Source organism: Oryzias latipes, chromosome 4 (assembly GCF_002234675.1).
Source record: "Oryzias latipes chromosome 4, ASM223467v1".
NCBI lineage: Eukaryota > Metazoa > Chordata > Actinopteri > Beloniformes > Adrianichthyidae > Oryzias > Oryzias latipes.
Window position 1 is genome coordinate 11317454 of NC_019862.2, and position 19605 is coordinate 11337058.

The following is a 19605-nucleotide window of genomic DNA, read 5'->3' on the forward strand; positions in this document are numbered from 1 at the left end:
CGTTGAAGAGTTATGGTAATATAAAGAGTTGCTAGATAGAAACTTAATTGAATTAAGATTTCTACTACTTAGAAGCACTTATTATAGGTGATTTATATGTTTTTTAGAAACTTGAATGTCAGCTTGTTGTGACTGTAGATGTTAAATTGAAACTGTATTTCACACCTGTATGGAATGGTCCTGAAACAAAATTCCTGAATGTACATCAAGAAAAGCACATTGTGTCTATGAGTGCAAATTTTAGTGGCAAGCATTCAAACCTGAACTTCTAAAAAAAAAAAAAAGTTTGAAAGCATTTCAAATTAACTGGTAAAAGATTTGGAAACGCAGAAAAGATCTGCTATCCACTTTTTTTTTGTGAGTGGGGGGGGGGGGGGGGGGGACTCCGACAAAGAGGGACTGGTACCCTGGAATCAAATATAAGTTGCATCAGTTTTGGATCATTTTTTTCTGGCCTCATATTATCTGGAGAAATGTTGGAAAGTCTTTCAACAGACTATTCCCATAGCTGAAGCAGGAGGTTGACCAGAGGTTTGAATCAGGAGGTCTAACAGATTAAATGAGATTGTCTTTGTAGCCATGTTTCTCATGAAAAGGTTAACATTTTATGTGCTGGAAGGTCCATTTTGTTTAAATGAGAACAACAGTATCAGTCCCATGATGTATGAAGATTCATTTGTTTATCCTAAAGCTGTGCTTTAGAGTTGACTGAAGCTTAAAATATTTAATGTTTAAGGGAAATATGGATCCTATGGAGATGACGGGACACACTTAACCTTTATGTAGTTGCTTTTCGATTATTAAGGTTTAGCTTACTCATTTTGTAGCTTTGGTTGTTTTATTTTATAAATGCTGTTAGACTAGTGTGTTGCAGGTTAAATTAAATGGGAAAGTTTTGATTCTATCAACATAAAAGTATGTTGGCCATCTGTAACCCCACTGGTAGTTCTGCAAACCATCACAATAAGGTATTCCTAAACAGAGAGTAGCGATTGGCCTGTTGATTAAAATCAGACGTGAGAAATCTGCAGTTAAACTTAAACACTAACCAGATGCGCCAGCTTGGGTGCCGCCTCCTGACCCATGCTGCACTTAAAGGAGCTGATCCTTGGTTCACTGTGGAAAAGACTGGTGGGACCAGCTTCAAAATGGAGAAAGTGAGCAGGAGAGGTTGAGTTTTGGGTTCATGCTGTCATTCAAAACCAGACACTTGTATATTCCTGTTGATGCTGGATGTATAGTATTAGTGTAAAAGGTTGTCATCATAGAGAGAAACAAAGAAGAAGCCAAAGATTGAAAACACTGGAAGTTTGTTGCCCGCCTAGTGTATTTTTTAGGTAACAAATACAACCTTTTTCAAACGCCATTTTTTGGTCTGCTCCTGATTCACATTGATTTCAAGTTAAGCTAAATTTTCTTTATGTACAGTATGTCCTTCATCTTCAGAAATATGCCACAAGAACATGTCAAAAACACAAAAGACCCGATTTTCATCGGAGTGGGTCTTTAGTGACATTAAGGTGATACCTGATTGAAGTTTACTTCATTCTGTGTTAATTTGGGGAACAAATGTAAATATGCATATAATTATGTCCAGAAAAACAGATTTCATAACCGTATCTTTATTTCTGAGAAACTCCCTCCTTTTTCTTGTGGAAGAATACTTGTTGCCCCCATCTTGGACACAAAACCTACCCGTCATTGTTAGGATGACACTGAAAGTCTAAGGTCATCACATCGGATATACAGGACATTTAAGGTTTAGGCCAAGAAAAGCAGATTTGACCGATGTGGGTCACTGGCAGTCCTTGCCGTCCCTGTAGTAGTGGTGGTATTCACCTGGCAGCTTTTCTTCAGTAGGAGTTGAGGGTTCCGCTGTGCAAACAGGGTGGAGGACTCTTTCAGATATTTTAGGTTGCTACTCTGGTGCAGCCTTCTGCTTTCCCTGTGCATCCTGTGGTGAGCCCAGGAGTATTTCTGCCATTTTGGATTGTGTGGTTCTTTTCCCCATGTTACCCCTTTTCTATTCTCCCCCTTTGTTGTGGAGCCCCAAACATGACTCATTTTAATGCATCCCACTAGAAAGGGAAAAAAAACTACATTTGTAAGATCACTTCTACAGTCTAGGAAACCTGAGAGGTTTAGAGGGTTGTTGTGGTGGTGGCTAGCTGGGGTTTTCTGCTTTCTGTACAGGAGTGTGGTTGTGTTCACTTTCTTCCCTCCTGCCTCTGCCTCCTCCAACACTGATCCTCACATCCAGATTTAGCACAACACACCTGTCCTTACCACTTTGATGAAGCATGAATGGTGTTTTGACTTCACTGTTCTACAGTTGGGGATTTAGAAAACAGCCAAATATTTCACTTCACTTGCAGACTTGAGTTGGTGGAGTGATCGGGCTGAAACAACTTCATGACTCTCTCCAAGAAGATTGGAGTTTTGGTTGTGATGTCTTTTTTTTTAATTCACCGAAGTGAAAACTTCGGTGAATTAAAATGTTTCTCATGAAAAGTATAACATTTTATGTGCTGGAAGGTTTGAAAACTGATCCAATAGAGAAACCATTAATTGTGTTTTTGCTCAGCTGGAATTAAATAACACCAAGTCTTTTATTTTATTGGAATAGAGCTGTGAAAGAAAAGGTCCGGAACAAGATTCATGATATTTTCACCTCTTTGACTTTTTGCACCAAGCCTCCTCCAACTGTGAGTGCATGCGAGAGTATCGTATAGCGACAGTCCAGTGTGAACACCGTATGCTAAAAGCACTTTCAAGAATGCCCCTTTTGGCTCATTCTCGAACGTGCATCACATGGTGTGTACATAACTTTACAGTTAGAAGGCAAACTGTGACTAAATGTAATGTAAATGCTTCTAAGGGGTTCTGAACCAGAATCAACTCAGATATTGAATAGAGAAATGCTAATATCATGTTACATCTAAATGAGGAATCTGCGTGTACTGTGTGTTACTGCCCCTTGCTGCTGCTCCGAGCACTTTGCAGACTGATTTGCCACTTTTCCGTTCCAAATGATTTGCGTGATCCATAATATTATTGCTGTCTCTTTCGCTGCCTCTGCTCACGGTTTGTAAATTAGTCTCTGTGGCACATTTAGATGCTGAGCCGCTCTGCTCCTAAAGTCATTCAACTGAGCAAAAATGATGTTCCTGAAGGAGCACACACACAGAAATAATCAGTTGTAAAATGAGATTATTTAGTCCATTTGCCGTTTCTCGGTCTGCCAGCGACAGCGCCACAGCATGCAAATACAGATCTCAATCTTTGATTATCAGATGGAAGTCTTCTGTGGTGGCAAAGTGCTCACATAGTATCTCTGCATTAAGTGTTATGAAAATTGTGACACATTTAGTGAGCAAGTCCTGTCAGTTCACTACTACTCAACACAACCATAGACTGGAATTCATTAACAAAACCAGCGGATTTTGTCTACCTGTTAATTAAACAAAAGGAGATCAGGAATGTTTGATTTTTATGTCAAACTTTTATTTTATATATATATATATATATATATATATATATATATATATATATATATATATATATATATATATATATATATAGCTGGTTTACTAATTTTTTTCCATCTATATTTTCCACAGACACTGGTCATGCTGAGAAAATTCTCAAAAAAAGTTCAACACTTTTTTTTAGCATGAATACAAGAGAAGGACAAGTGCTTAAAGAGGAGTAGGTGGTGAGGAGGGAGAGTGGATGAATTTAAAGGGTTATGTGAGCTTTTGTGTATGCGGATGAGTGTTGCATTTTTGATGAGAATGGCCCTACACAAAACCTGGGTTGAAGGTTGCAATCTCTTGTAAATAGCAACAATACACTGGATCACCTCATGTCATTTCTTACTTCATTATGGCCTCTTATTCAGCGAGCAAAGACGGCCAAGCGGTTTTCTGTTTTTCCAAGTGGTTTATTTTGAGTCCCTAAGGTCACAGAGGTTTCTGTCTTTCTTTCTTTTCAAACATGTTTGTCGAGATAGGTGTTGCTTTATTAGTAGATAGATGATGTTTAAAAAAAACCTCCAAATTTAGTTTTGAATTAATTTAGAAAAGTTTAAATTTGGGTGCAAAAGTAGGCTAACTTGGTAAGTTATTTTCAATTTGTATTATTATTATTATTATTATTTTTTTTTTTTACCTTTTTCCAGATGATTGGAAGCAAACATTATGGACATTTATGGTTTTCACTATAGCGATCTTCCCCAGGCACCCATAGCATTGGTGTCATTTTTTGTTTGAGAACCCCACCTTGCAGAAACCATGCGCCTGCATGTTGCAGAAATCTGACACTCTTCCTCTCTTTCACGCATGTGTTGCACAGCTCTAACAAGCCTTGTAGATAGAAAACATGGCAGTGGATTGTAGCAAACATCTTCTGGAGATCACACACAGATCTTCAGTGACATCATAGGGTTGACCTCTTCTTAATTTCCTTCACCCACACACTATTACTTGTCATGCATGTTTACCTCAGTTCATTGACATGCAACAGGATTTTCGGCTCTAAAAGTGCCAAAAAAAAAAAAAAAAGTCAAATGTGTTTGCAACCTGCCCAGATCTGGTTCTGGTTACAACTTAATTTATTTACTGCTTTTCCTTAATCAGTTTCATAGGTTTTGGCTTCTGCCATCCATTATTCAAAGTAACCAGACATCTATTTTACTACTTTACCAGTAGATCAGTAGAGAAATTTGTTTTCAGTTTTTCTTTTTTTTGCAGCCCTAACATACAAATTAAATAATGTCAACTCAAGTAATAAGTAAGTGCAAGCAGTGAGCTATCGGAAAAAAACAAACCAATTTCAAAAACAGTACAGTAACCTTTCTGCAAATGTTTAAATGTGTCCTATGAGGGACAGAGTTTTAAAGCTGCTCCTTTATGCAAATGTTGGCAAGATTTTTGATTAAAAGGAACCTTAGTCTGCAGAGGAAATACTATATAAACATTTTTTTATCGTGAATTTATTTTTCTACAGTTGCATGAAATGAAAAAAGTCTTTAAGATTAAAAGTGAAAGAAGTTCACTTCAATAAGTGTTACAACTTACTGATGCTTTCTGCATCAAAGACTCAGTTATTTTAGCTTTTCAATTTTACTAAATATAACGATCAAAAAGTTCAAATATATTGTTGATATATTGAATAAATCATTTCCAGATCACTTTTTGACTCTATAAAAAGAGAAGGTAAAAAGAGTTTAATCTGCCGGGAGGTGACATCACATTGATAATTAGCAGAATCATAGTTGTTTGAGGTAAGGTGCAGATGTGTCTGACTAAGAGGTATTTGGTATCTGAAGGGCAGCTTGTGTTTAGTGTCTCCCTGATGCAAAGTGATGTGTACTAATTCTACATCTGCTCTAACTAAACAGAACTCAAGAGTTCAGCCAAGTCTCAAAAATGAGTTCCTCACAGCTTATCTTGGCCTGCCCCTTCCCAGAGCATGAATTAAGCAGCATTTTTCCAGCATCCTTTTTGCATGTTGGAGCAATGGATCTAACTAGATTGTCTTTGGGGTTTGTGTTTGTGTAGAGGGAGATTTGGCTTGGCTCCTCTGAAGATGTGTGGCCCTGAAATCTGCTCTTGTCAATTGGGCTGGAGCTTTGAAGACTTGATTGCTGCCTTTCAGTGTAAATATCTAAACAGAGAGTGGTTAAAATGTGCTATCACTTTTCCACATATTTACGTCTTTCCCTAATCTTTAAGTTTAGTTTCCTTCACTCTTACACTCACATTTGATTTGTTTATTTCTCTAAACTGCATCTATTTCAATTTATTTAAATGATATTTCTATTTATAAGGTTAAATCTGTAAATCAATAGAGTGAAAAGAGGATTTTTTTTTACCAGTCATACTGTATGTAGTATAAATGTTCATTGATACATATCTCAAAACAATTCTTCCATCATATAAAACACTTGAGCAGTTAAACTGTGTTCAGACACATTTTATTTATCATCAACAATAAAAATAAAAAAAATCCAAAGATGAAAAATTGAGCCTATTTGGTTGTTCTTAAATGTCTTTAAATGCAACTGTTTATGCATATTTGTCCAACCGCTACGAAGCGTGCCACGATTTACAAATTTGTTTTCCACAGCTGTTCTGCATAACAACACCACAATATCACGCGCAAGTGAAACTCTTCTGAGGAGAATCTATTCATAATCCAAAGAAACAACAAGGCAAATGCAATGCTGTTGTCAGATATAACAAATTGAGGAGGAAAAGAGTTGAATTTGTATCTGCTTACAGAGGTTGACTACATTATACATACTGCAGGTGCCACTGAGTGCGAGGTAATAGGATGTAAGATGGATGGCCAAGCCACATAGACTCCCATCCCTCTGGGTTATTCATCTGTTTATCTTCTTATTTATTTATTCTTTCATCCAGAGAGACCCTCACAAACTCACGATTTTCCTAGGGTGCATAATAGTTTTTTTAAAAAAAACTGTCTGAATGTTTACCAGAGTGGAAATGGAACTGAGCTTTTTTGAAGTCTGGAAGTCATTTGTTAGAAATATGTCATGCTTGCAAATATTTGGTATTGTTTGTGGCCCCACAGTTTGTGTGGTTGCTGTTAGATCAGAGATTAAAGGTTAAATATTTAAACCACAAATGGCAAAACTTGCATGTAATCTGTATTTGAGTCTCAGCATCATATTTTCTGATGTGATATCCTTTGCATATATAAATATAAAAATTAATAAAAATAGATTAAAAGTGTACAAAGAAATGCGTAATTTCATAGAAGAAAATAAATTAAAATGTTGTGGGATAAAAGAAGCAACGGGGCCTCTTCACTGTGTTTTAAAAGCCAAGTTAAAATGTGGGTTTTAAGAGAGGACTTGATGTAGACTGCCTGACATGAATTGGGAAATCGGACTAGACCATTTATGAGCTGCTGCAGCAAAAGCATGATCCCCTCTAAGTTTGAGTTTTGTTTTCAGTACTTTTAAAAGCAGTTGATGCGCATATTAACACGTCTACAAAGACTTTTCATTGGAAGCGGTCGCTCACATGCACGTTTTCGAGCCCGGTGTGAAGCATAAACCTTTTTGAACATGTGCTGCTCCGATATATAAAAATCAGTCTGAATTGATTCAAGTAACAATAGGTATGTAAAAACTAGTTGTAGTAAAAACTAAATGTATATTTAAAGGAAATGTTATTGATACAGTTAAGAAGCACTGCAGCTACACATCTCCAGGGATTTCTGTGACATGAGTCAGCAGCCACCACATGTAATTGTCAGCTAACTGCCTTTCATGTTTAACCCTGTCACCGCTCCTCTATTAAGTGTGTCATTCAAAGACCTGGCTGTGCCCTGGGGCAGGTCACCTCCCCTGGGCCAGACTGTCTCACAGTTCCACACGTCCTTCCAGGTCCTCACAGACATCACATTTTTCTGCAAAGGAGGACTTTGTCCCCTGCAGAGAATATGCGTGTTACATGTATGTTGAAAATACATCCGCCTTGAGAACAAATATTGATCTTTTTCAAATCCTGTATTGCATACGTTGTCCACTTCCACATAAGGCCGACATGCATAAATGTTCTGTAAGTGCTGTAAGTTAGTACTAAAGAATTGTGTGTGCTTCCATCATGCAACGGCAAATATATAACCTACAAACCAATATCAGCAACCCCCCCCCCCCCCATCCTAGTCCCCCCAAACATTTTTCCATCATCCTCATCTCAACAGCCCATGGCAACGACATATCCAGCTTACTACAAAGCAAAGTGGGGAAAAGGGAGAGAGGAAGGCAGCAGGGGTTGGGAGGAGGGTTAGGCTGTAGATCAGGCCAGGGAGGAAGGCGGCGCGACCAGGAGGTGACAGGGGAATAACATCCCTTTCTCCTCAATCGACAGGGACCATAACTCCTGCCTCTCCAGGGACAGATTGAGAAAGGCAATAGCCCTAGGGGCTGTGAAGCACGGACGCTTAGGAGAATTGAAAGTTAAAAGAAAAACGCAGTTTGCCAAGCCACTAGCACTGATTGAGCCAGAGGCACTGTTCAGAGCTCCTGAAATTTGTTCTTATTTTCTGTAATTTAGAGAGGCGATAGAGAGGCCCAAGTGGAATACTGTCCATGGTGATTATCAAAGAGTAAATCTCCATGGGTTGATGTTGAATATTGGTCCACAGAGTTTTCTGCAGGTACTGATCCTGCTGAATGTAAATAAAGCTCCATCTTTTTTTAAGGTTATTTTATCTGTTTCCCTTTTTAGCAGTTATTTTTCTTTCTGTGGTTGGAAAACCTAATGGCCAACTTTGACTCACACAATATTGTACCTGGCTAGTATAGGCTTTCAGCAATGCACCATGTTATAAAACATCTATTTTAGTGTCTGCTCACATGTTGATTGTGCATTAACGTAAGTCAACATTCAATTAAGGTAATGAGATTAGAGATGAGTTGGAAACTTCTGCAGCAAAATGAGTAGGAAATGTGTTGTTGGATCAGAAGAAGAATATCTATTTTGTATTTAGGTTTAAATGAGCTCAATTTCAGCGCAGTTAGTTTGAATAAAATTTAGTTCAGAAACTTTATTTTATCACTTATAACTCAGTTTAAGCGGTTTTTAAGCTTTATGCACAGTTGTAAATAAACAAATTAAAGAATAAGAACAACACGTTTTAGGAGTATAATTATTCATGCTTCTGATCAATTTTAAATGTTATTTTGATTTAACCAGCAATTTTCTTCATAAAAATAGAACAGACTCAAAAAATATATAAGCTTTTTATATTGTCTTTATGGAGCTTTAAAGATTACATTAAAGGTTATATGTATGTATATGGGCCATTGTTAGATGACTGATATTGTTATAAACATGATATTTATTAGAAAGTAGGCTATACGTTTAAAATAACAAAAATAAAAAAAGGGTCATCACTTCCTAATCTGTGGATAAAAAACCCTAGAAGTACAAAAGTAACAACAAAAAATAAAGTTTATTTTGAGTGCAAGAACTTTTCAATTGCTAGAGACCATATGACCTTGCATGAAGGTCTTGCTCACAAGTCATAAATAACATCTTTCTGACAATAGAGAAGAGTTCATGATTTTGACTCGCATTGTTTGACATGTGTTTCCCAAACTGAGTTTAAAACGTTCACAGTAAGGACTGTTTAGTTTAGATGAAGCATGAATCTGCTGAACTAGAAAAAAAAAGTAATTGGATTTAAGCAGTGTTCACAGATTTATTTTGCCGGAGTTTTAATGGCTGTAGCCTTTTAAGCCCCATCCTATTGATGCAAATATGCACCAAACCCCTTCTGCTCAAAACTTATCATAATTTAGCATCTTTGTGAGAGCAAAGACATAAGTGAATTTTTATCCCCCACAGCCGACAATAAATTCTGGCATCAAGGGGTTAAGAACTGACCTTTCGGTATTGAAGTCAAATATTTGTATGAATTTATAATTTTCACCATTTCACCATCATAGAACGTTTGAGTCTTCTTTTCCTATTAATATGAAACAATGCTTACCTGATTACTGGTGGAACATCATCTTTATTGGGCTTTTCTTTGTTCACTTCTTGCTTGTTATTTTCTTTTAAAAGCTATTTACTTGATGTCTACATCCAATATGGTGCTAATAAAATGTTTTCATTGCAACATTTGCGATGAAAAAAATAATAATTTCTCCTCTTTTTCCCATTAACCTAGGAACACAGGCACATTTCTGTAAACATAAGGGACATACCACAGACCAGGTGGACCATAGAACCCATTTCTGATGTTCTTTGTGTTACACTGATGTCACCATGGGTTACTGTGGGTTAACTGTATTGTTATATCCCTGTCTCAGTTGAGAAAGTATTTCAGTCATTACTGATCATATACCTTTAAAGTCGGAAAGCAGCATTAGCCATAAAACATTTACAGCATAATCAATTTTACAGTTGCCTAGTGAGTAGTTCTTAATGCTCTATTTTTTAGTAGTAACTCTCAGTCTTTGTAGTTCACAGAATAATGTAGCAATAGACAGACAGAGAAACAATAACTTGTAATGTATAGTTTGAAAAGTTTTATCATTTACTTTAAATAGCTTGCCATGATAAATCAATTGAAGTTAGCAAAGCTGGGCTCATAAAAGATAGAAGGTTTAAAATGGTAATGATGTTCAAGACAGGGAACCTGACAAGTAGAACTATTTACTTTAACCAATTTTGTTTGGTTGAGATGGAATTCATCAACTGCAAGTGAAATTATCAAATATATGGACAAAAAAAGAAAAAGAAAAGCCTGACATCATTTAAAATTTAAAGAAAGATATCAAAATAATCTTGTTTGGGTTATTTTAAAACTTGCAAACAAAAAATATTTAGTAAACAGTTTCATTTTCTTTGGCTAAAACAATTAAAGACTTTTAGTATTTAATTCTTTATTATTATTACGCCATTTATTTTTCAATTGGAAGTCATCATTTCTATTCAAGTGCAGTTTTGTTGAGTTTGCACTTGATTGTTTTTTTTCTTAGGCATTTTACCTTCCTATTATTTTTTTAATACAGAGCTATGGCTGAGTTAAGAAGAAAACAATTGAAGTTGTATTACAGGCTAATCTGGTATTTTCTTCTGACTTACTATCCTTTAGTTTAGACTCTTCTTTGTCACTTTCACTGTGTTTTCACCTCAGCAACTACAGTGCAAGAAAAGGTGAAATTTAAATTTGTTTGCATCAAGATTTATGGATTGGATATAAAAAAAGAATACCAGGATCATTAAACCCAACACCACTGCCATCAGCCTGATGAAAACCTCCACACACACAAATTCTATAATGCCTGGTATGTGAACCTGTGTAAATAAGAGATGTGATAAGGTAGATTGATTTCTAATATAATAGGTAGAGGTGTCTACTGACATCCATACAGCAGTGCCCTCTGTGTCCCTGGCATCATTTTTTTTAACTTTAAATTTGTGTGTTAAGCCCAACAAACGCAATGCACTGCAAATTGTTTGCATATGTTTTTGTTATTTTCCATAAAGTGACAAATCCAGTGTTAAAGCTAAATATGCAGTGACTTTGAGTCAACAGTGAGTGCAGCTCTCCATGTATGCTCATCTGTGTGTATCACAAATGCACACACATATAGGAGAGAAGAAAAAAAAACCCCAGCACCCTTTGAAATGCATGCCAGAGCAGGTTAGCCCTCCTCTATACCAGCACCTGCTCCGCTGAAGGTGAAAGAAGTGCTCACTTGAGCTCATTGAAAAGTAGATGTGACAGTAAATTTTTCAGGCCCTTGTGAGATGGGAGATCTTGTTATAGCAGTCAGGATGGGGGTCAGGGCAGCGGCTGCTTGATGATTGAGGAAAAGAGAAGTAAATTCATTCTGCTTCGGGCACTTTGTCAAGTGCCAGTAGCTTACCGTTGAGAGCCACTCACCCATCACTGTGTTACGGCCCCAGAGGTCACATCCACCACCATAAATCTGCCTCGCCTCCTCGCTTGCTAAAACTATTGCCTCACCCCGACTGAACACGAACAGGGAGAGATGCTCCTGCTACTGCTTCTGCTGCTCATAGTTACTCAAAAAAAAAAAAAACAGGATGGTGAGAAACATATGTATTTTGTCTTTTTGTGATATAGAAGATGGTGGAAGCAGTAACGTATCTGCATATACAAAGGACTTATGAATTTGGGTGAAAGGCTTTGATTTGATAAGTTAATTTCTAGAATCACAATTTAGTTTTAGGAACTATACTTGTTGTTCTCAATTTCAAGAGTTAAGTATGTTAAAATTACGGAGTCCCTAAAGGGACATTGAAGAAGATAAAAAAATTCAAGTAAAAACGTTTTTTTTTCTACTTCAATGTCCCTTTAGGGGCTCTGTCTGAAAGAAAATCCATTTTTGAATTTAAGTTGTGTTTGCTTATTTTGGCCTGAAAACCTGGCCAAAAAAGCTTTTTACATTTTTGACCAGTTGTTTTGTTAGGAAAAAGAAGCAAAAGGGTCATGGACTCTTTACAAAGTCAGCACTATTTGAAAAAAAAAAGAGTCATCTTTAAAATCACACTTACTGTGGATAGTCTTTCTTAGTTTCACTTAAGTAATTCTATAAAAATACCAACATTTAGCATATCTTTGTTAAATTTTACACTTGAGTGTCTCTAGGAGCTCCTCTTATAAAGTTTTCTTATGGGCAATTTTAATATAAAATTTCTTTCTGTATACCACAAAATATCTACATATATTAGAACTTTAAATATTTAAGCATTTAGTTTATAAAAAATGGCATTAGTATTCAGCTATATACATCTTTATATATATACAAGTCGTATTTTTGTGGGGGAAAAAACAAGATATAAAGTAATAATACAAAATTATATAAATATTTTCGAAACAATTACTTAGCAGTAATGCTATAAATGCACTTTTCCTTTTAACTATTCTTTACACATTAAAACAAACTTTCAAAGTTTTTTTTTTTTTGGTTTCAGACTTATATTTTGTTCATATAAAAATTGAAAAATGCAATAAAACCTGGAAGATACCATGCATCTGAATGAATCCTGATTCATATGACTTAAACATTTATTGATATTTTGTCATATGCTAACATTTTTCCATTAAAACATTTTTAAACGACTATAGTCAATAGTAGGTAAAATGATCCAGGTCCAGTGTGGATTTCTGTCCTATATGTGTTTTTAATTTTTTAGATTGTACAGATCCTGAATGATCATTCTTTTCTTTGGTTTGTTACCATACACCATTACACAAGTACATGACTGTGTGCATTTAGCTGTCCATGTGCATGAATGTGAGTCAACGAGTTGTGTATTTGTGTGCTTTTTAACCCTGACTGGCAGCCTGCTTTCAATACAAGCTCTTATTAGGTGGTGATTACCCAGCCTGGCTCTGGCTTTCTTCAACTATTGAGTGGAAGTTGGAGGAGTCAGGGGCTCAGTGGGAAAAAAGGACTGAAAACATCCCAAACCCACCTTTTCCCCTCTACCTTTCACCTGCACTTTTGCCTTTAAACCTTTCCAGAGGACACTTTTTCTACTGACTCATGTTTTCTTACACAAATTCAGTAAAATAAAAAATAAAGAAGGATAAATCCACACAGAACATAGTCTCTGTTTAGTCCTGATTTCTTTTTTGGTGCTGTGGTAGTTATTGATCAAGTTTTCCTGATTGCAAATTGAAACTATTTACCAATTCTTGGATTCATTTATTTTCAGTGTGAATTTGTTAAACCCTCTTAAAACTACTTAAATTTCACATTCTGAAAGTTCAACTCAAATTCATGCAACTGGTTTCTAGATTTTACAATAAAATAATTGTCATAATTTAATTCCTAATTACTTGGTCAGTGCCAGAGTGCAGCTGGGTCTTGCAGCTCCCTTGAGGCTCGTATAGCCACCTTAATGACTTATGACTGTTGTGCATGTGGTAAGTGAAATATTCACAAGGCTCATATAAGTGGTGTTAAGAAAAAAGAAAATCCACTCTTACCCTTACATGTTTATCAATGTTCACTTTGACCCGTCACTCGCAGCATGCCCGTAGCATAGGTGTGCATGAGCGTTTTCGCTATACAGATTTACCGAGCGGTCTACAACTTTAATGTTTTCCTTCGAGCCACCTGTGCGCCACGTACAGGTTTGCCCATTTTTCAGCCGCAGACGGCCCATATCCACCCGTAAGAGCAGCTGTGACTTAGTCTGCCGTTATGGTCCTCACCTCGGGACCAGCCTGCTGGAGAGCCTCAGGGCCGCAGAGACCATAGAAGTTTTTTAGAAGAGGCTGAAGACTCACCTTTTTCAATTTTGCTTTTAGTTGATCTTATCTGCTTATGTATTCTATTAATTTTTAATATATTACATATTTTTATATTAATATATCTTTTTAATTTTTTTAATGCATTTCATCTTATTCTCAATTTGTAATACTATGTATGTTTTTGTTTTTAAATGTAAAGCACTTTGAGTTGCGCAATACATGAGAAGCGCTTTACATTACATGATTACAGTAACTGCAGAAACTGTCAGAATTACAGTAATTCAAAGTGTGTGTGTTAGTATGGTGTCGCTGGCAAAATCTCTGGTCTTAAAGGGTTAACAACCACAGCCTGCATGGTCATTTTAGAATTTGTGCCAAAGTTTAGCATCCAGTTTCGGGTTTTCAGTTCAGTTCATCCTTTTGTTCATCATTGAACAGGTGTCCCTCCTTTAAAAAGACGTCACTGAGTGTGTAAATAAGATGAGACGAGGTGGTGATCTGTGAAATGATTCTGAAATTCAAATATGACCAGTTTTTTTCTATGTGAATGTTAACCCACTTTATAAGCCAAAAGGTAAAAGTTTTGCCTCTTGCCCCATCTCCCATGCTCTTGCTCTCTCTGTCCCCTTCATATGCCCCCTTATACCAGCTCTGACACATCAGAATGATGAGCTCCTTTTGTATGCTGACCTTTCTCCTTCGGACGAGTCACACATCCTCCTGACCCCCCTCCATGTAGATGAGACAGAGACGGATGAAGACATTTTTTATGTGTGTGTGTGTGGTGTGTTCATGTTAGGTTGGAGCGTCAACCTTTGACACGGTAAAATTAGTTTTGTTGTTGGCAGAAAGTGTCCATCCTTTTATCAAGACCAGAAATCCTTCTGGAGGAATAGTCTGGAAACAGGCGGTCACATGACCTAAACAAGAAGAGAGATGGACAGGATGATAGGTAGATAGGCAGCTATAGAGCTAGAATAGCGCGTAAAAGAGAATATAGCCATGTATTTACAGAAAAGCGTACAAACTCCAAGACAAAGTTTCATGTTAGTTAAGATATCATTTTATATTCCTTTTTTAAAAACTTGCCCTATTTTAGTTAAACTAACTCTTCTGAGAATAATATTCTGGTTTAATTGTCATTTAACGATCATTTCTTATTGGAGGAGTCAACTTTTGTGGGTTTTTTAATTGTAATTTCCCTTTAAAGTTCCAAATAACTAATTTCACATAGAGATGGAAGTAGGGCTGTTTGATGGCCACTCCTATGCAAATTTAAAAGGCGACTTGAAAGTTTCCATTTGGATGACCAGTTAATGTTCTCACTTCAAAATGTGTCTAAAATCTAGAAAATATGAGTAGATTAGAATTTGTATTTCAAAAACAATTGAAATCAATTAGAAAACTCTAAAGTAATGTAAAAACTTTTTGGACATAAACATGATAAAAATGTACAATTTTTTCTACAGTGATTAATGAAGTATTTTGAGTTTTTGGTTCTAGGAGGTGACACTGACACCTTTTTAGAATTTCTATATAGATTTTCAAATCTGTCTTATCACTCAGGTTTGTGAATCTGGCTCAAAGATTTATTTATGATATCAATGAATATTTAAACAAGCAACTTCCTCAAAATTTTGCTTTGAAATAGTTAACATTTTTAATCTTTTACAGTTAATCAAGCATCTGATAGATCAACAAAGAAAAAGAAAGTAGTAATATTTTTTATTCTCTCAATGGAAACACATAAAGAATTGTGGCAGTCCCTGCTTTAAGATTTTTAAATTACATGTGTTTTTTTTCTAATGTTTTCTTCCCGATACAAATGTTTTGATTTAAATGCGACTATCATAACATAACATTGGAGTCTACAGTAATTATAGATACACTGCCTCATTAGACGTTTGTTTTTTTCTAATAAACTAAAAATTATGCGGGACTTCAGTTTTGGTTATAACCTTTTCTTGTAATCTTATTCTGTGCATTACATGGCTTCTCTTAATTTCTTTTGACATGTGTATGCATTTCTATGTTTGTCACTTGCTGGGGAAAAAAAGTAAATATATATTTTTTATTTTTAGGTGAGCCAACCATTCAGTGTGTTCCAGAGAGGCCAGAGGCGTCGTGGTGCCAAACACCTTAAGACACACATGTGAACAGAAAGGTAAGCCAAGGAGCATATATAAGTGCGCTTGAAGTTCACATGATATAAAAGTTCTGATAGTAAAGTGAGAACTTTGACTTTAGAAGAAAAGTTTAAAAAAATGTACAAAATAAATCTCATGAACAAAGTTAACTAAAATAATCCTTTAAAACACATTTTAGGTTTTGTTTTATTTTTTAAAGTCCTAAATAAAAAATGTGGTCAACAAAGTATAGAAAGTGAAACGCTCCAAAGCCAACCTGTCAAAACAAAAAAAAAAGCTCTTTGGGTTTCAAAACCTAGTTTTAAACCCAATTTGTGTCTTATTAGTGCTTATATTATCTTTAACTTATATGTAAAATATAAATTATCAAAATCCTCTATTGTGACCTTTTCATAAAATCATCCCTAAACTGCATTCATTTTTTTCAGTATTTTTGCACGTAACATCTGAACTGTTCACACTTGATAGACCACGAAAGAAAAAATGACAATACTGTTAATGTTCTAGGAGGAAACAATTCATGCTTTATTGTTTGCTGCATGGAAAGCAAGAGTTTCTGTAAGTTTCTTATTTTTCTCCATTTTTAAGCAAATTATAAACAGTAGAAATCAGCTGTTTTTACATGTTCAACTCCATCCCAACCTCTGACTCTCTGCACCTGTACATCCCCTGCTGGCTGTGATCAGAGTCACTGTACCCACAATCCATTTTGCACAACACAGCTTTTATTGAATTAAAATACACTCATCCTGTGAAAATTATTGTAAATCAAAAAATGTTTTATAGTTCTCAAAATGGGAAATCTGAAAATTTTAGTTTCAGACAAATGCTTCAATAAACACGTTCTTTCTTTGGTGAAAACTGAATACTGTGGTGGCTAGAATCAACTAATAATAAATGAATATTTTGCCTAGATTCACTTACTGGGATGTTATTCAGGTTGTTCAAGAGCAGTCACATCTCAGAACTGAATTCCTTGAGCCTTTTTCAGTACTTTCAGTGACTCAGATCTGCTTTTGTGCAAATGTCCAAATATAACAAAATTTTAATTAGATATTTCAGCTAGTTGGTTATCTTCTTTCAGATGTAAATGTTTGTGATCTGAATTAATGAGGATATGTTTGTCCAAAACTTTAACAATTAGCAAATTTACGACATGGCTGTAAAACTAGTATTTGGCAAAATTGCCAAGTACACACATTAATATAAATGCTTGACAGAATATATCTATGCTTTTTCTTATACAAATAAGCAGCAGAATCTGCTCGGCCTTTTTTTAACCCAACCTTTTTCCTCCATGTTCCTAAATCTGCAGATGAGTCTTTTATTCTCTTGAAATTTAAGATTGGTGGGATCGCACCCATACTAAGCTACAAAGCGACCCTTCTATGTCTGTTCTCGGCCTGGAATGCAACACTTTTTCTTCTCAACAACAGTAATGTATTTCTGCAGATGACATGAAGCTTAAGGTGTTCAGGTTAAGAAACACTGGAAATAAATTTCCCTGTAATGTTTCTGTGTGGTTGTTGACTTTTTACAGCGTTTTAATCTCAAAAGCTGTGGTCTGTCCGTCAACAAGTCAGTGTTCCATGCGGTTATGATGGAATGAATCTGTGTTTCAGGCTAAAATCTGCAACACTTTGGAGAATGCTCACAGTTGCTTGCTTTATACAGATGAAAGTGCATTGTTGCAAACTATTAGATATGAGCTTTTACAGTTTAATATTGAAGTAGTAGAGGAGCAGGCTTAATCTTGCCTACCTGTGTGTGAAAGTCATCTTCATGCTGCGGTTTCTGGAAGCTGTGATGTTTTAGACAAGATTTCTTCATATCACAAAAAAAATAAATCAAAAACAATATGTTTTTCCTCCTCTTTTTAACCTTTTTCCTAAAATATGAAGTATAATTAAAAAATTTTAAGTACCAGTTGTGATTTTTCTTTTTTCATTGTAATCATTTTTATTGCAAATTTGTCATAAATTCAGTTTAATCCCAGCTACTATTCTTTGTTTTTGCCCCCTGCTTTGCTCTTTGTCTTCCTCAGCCTTGGGAAACTGCTACTGCACAGGACCTTCCTACTGTCTTGCTTCCAACTGATCGAAGCTGACTCCGTTTCCACCCTTCTTTGTTATTCTTCACAGCTGTTGGGTGGTCCGTGTCGTTCTCTCCGTCTCCCTCCTTCTCTGCTCTTTCGTTCTATCACTTATTGTTAAGTTTGCTGTGGCTGTTTCACTTTAAGTGTTCCGAGACCCAGGCACCATCTGAAATCCAATACCTGAGTGTACACAATTAGGTTCACACCAAAGGTTGTTGGGTGGAAGAGTGGTCTCATTCAGCTCAATGTGCAAGTCAGAATTAGGTTTGACTTGTTTCTGTGGAGCTGATAAGATGGTCAAGGTTACTAAATGGTGGGAACTTAGTGTAAAACTCTCTCTCCTCTGGTTTTTGGACACAGAAGTGATCTGCAGTAGTGAGTACTTAAGATTTATGTCTAGAGGGCTCACTGTGATCAAAACTGGGACTTTTTTTGTTTCTTCTTTTTTACTTTTTTCTATAAGTTGTCCATAACATTTAAAAATGGAAAACTATGCACTAAATGGGGGATAAAATTGAAAAAAAAAACACAATTTTATCCAGAGAGAAAGTTGTTGTCAACTTAAAACAATGTTTCATGAGTTTTACTTTTTTTTTTTTAAATCCTTATTTTATTTATTCTTGGTTGTAGCTTTAATTAGTGACAGTAACACAACAGCAAAGTAGACCCATTCTTAGACAGATGGCTGTTTCTTAATGTTGACCTCACAATTAACAAAGTCAGCTGAGCCGCTTACAGAGTATATCATTTTGCTAAAATTCACTTCAACACTGTATGGCAGAATTTAAATACAATTTGTCATCAAGTATCTTTTTAAGTTGGTTTAGCATTTCTTACCTTTATCACCTCAAATAAGGGATCTTACAATTGGGTTGCAATAAGTTTAGGTGAAATAAACCGTGCATAAGAAAAAGAAGAAGAAGAAATGTATTTATTTAGCCCTTTTCGCAAGTAAAAACCACAGAGTGCTTTACAAGGCATGGTTAAAAGGCAACACACATTTAATAAAATAATTAATTAAACATTATAGATAGAATACAATAAAGGTAAAAACAAGTAATCAACAAGCAAAAATTAGCTAAAAGCCCATCTGAATAAAAATGTCTTAAGAAGCTTTTTAATAGAACCAACAGATTCAACATATGGAGGGTTAACTGCAGGGCAGTCCAGAGTCTAGGAATGCCACATTTTAATCTAAAATATGACCATAATAAGGCAAATATTGCATTTGAGTAAAAAACAACATAGTTTTTTTTTTTTTTTTTTACTAAACTACATCAAAACCTACAAAATCCATGAATATTTCTGGACCATTTGAATAAAAAGCATATTAAGAAAAATCACGATTTCCCAAGTTGAAGACCTCCCATTCATCCTGTTGAATGTTTCAGTGTTGGACATAATAACACCACTCCCCTTTGAGTACCATTCACACGCGATTGGGAGTCCCATGACAGGCCAGCTGGAGTCTTCAGTTAACCCTTCGACACACATGAAAACGCAAATCTGGAAGTAGAACTGCCATTGGTCCATCAGGATGTCAGTCTCTCAATGGGAAGGTTTTTGACTTGGCGTGTGTGTGGG

General features: G+C 35.8%; 1 protein-coding gene across 2 annotated transcripts in view; it reads left to right on the plus strand.

Moving 5' to 3' along the window:
• The window catches only part of LOC101155181 (adhesion G-protein coupled receptor D1-like), an 89150-nt gene that overhangs the window by 50125 nt on the left and 19420 nt on the right, over positions 1–19605 (plus strand). For both annotated transcript variants that reach the window (XM_023954202.1, XM_023954203.1), the window contains one exon: positions 15861–15943. In XM_023954202.1, coding sequence (XP_023809970.1) covers positions 15861–15922 — 62 coding nt within the window. In that variant the 3' untranslated portion in view covers positions 15923–15943. The remainder of the gene's footprint in view (positions 1–15860; positions 15944–19605) is intronic.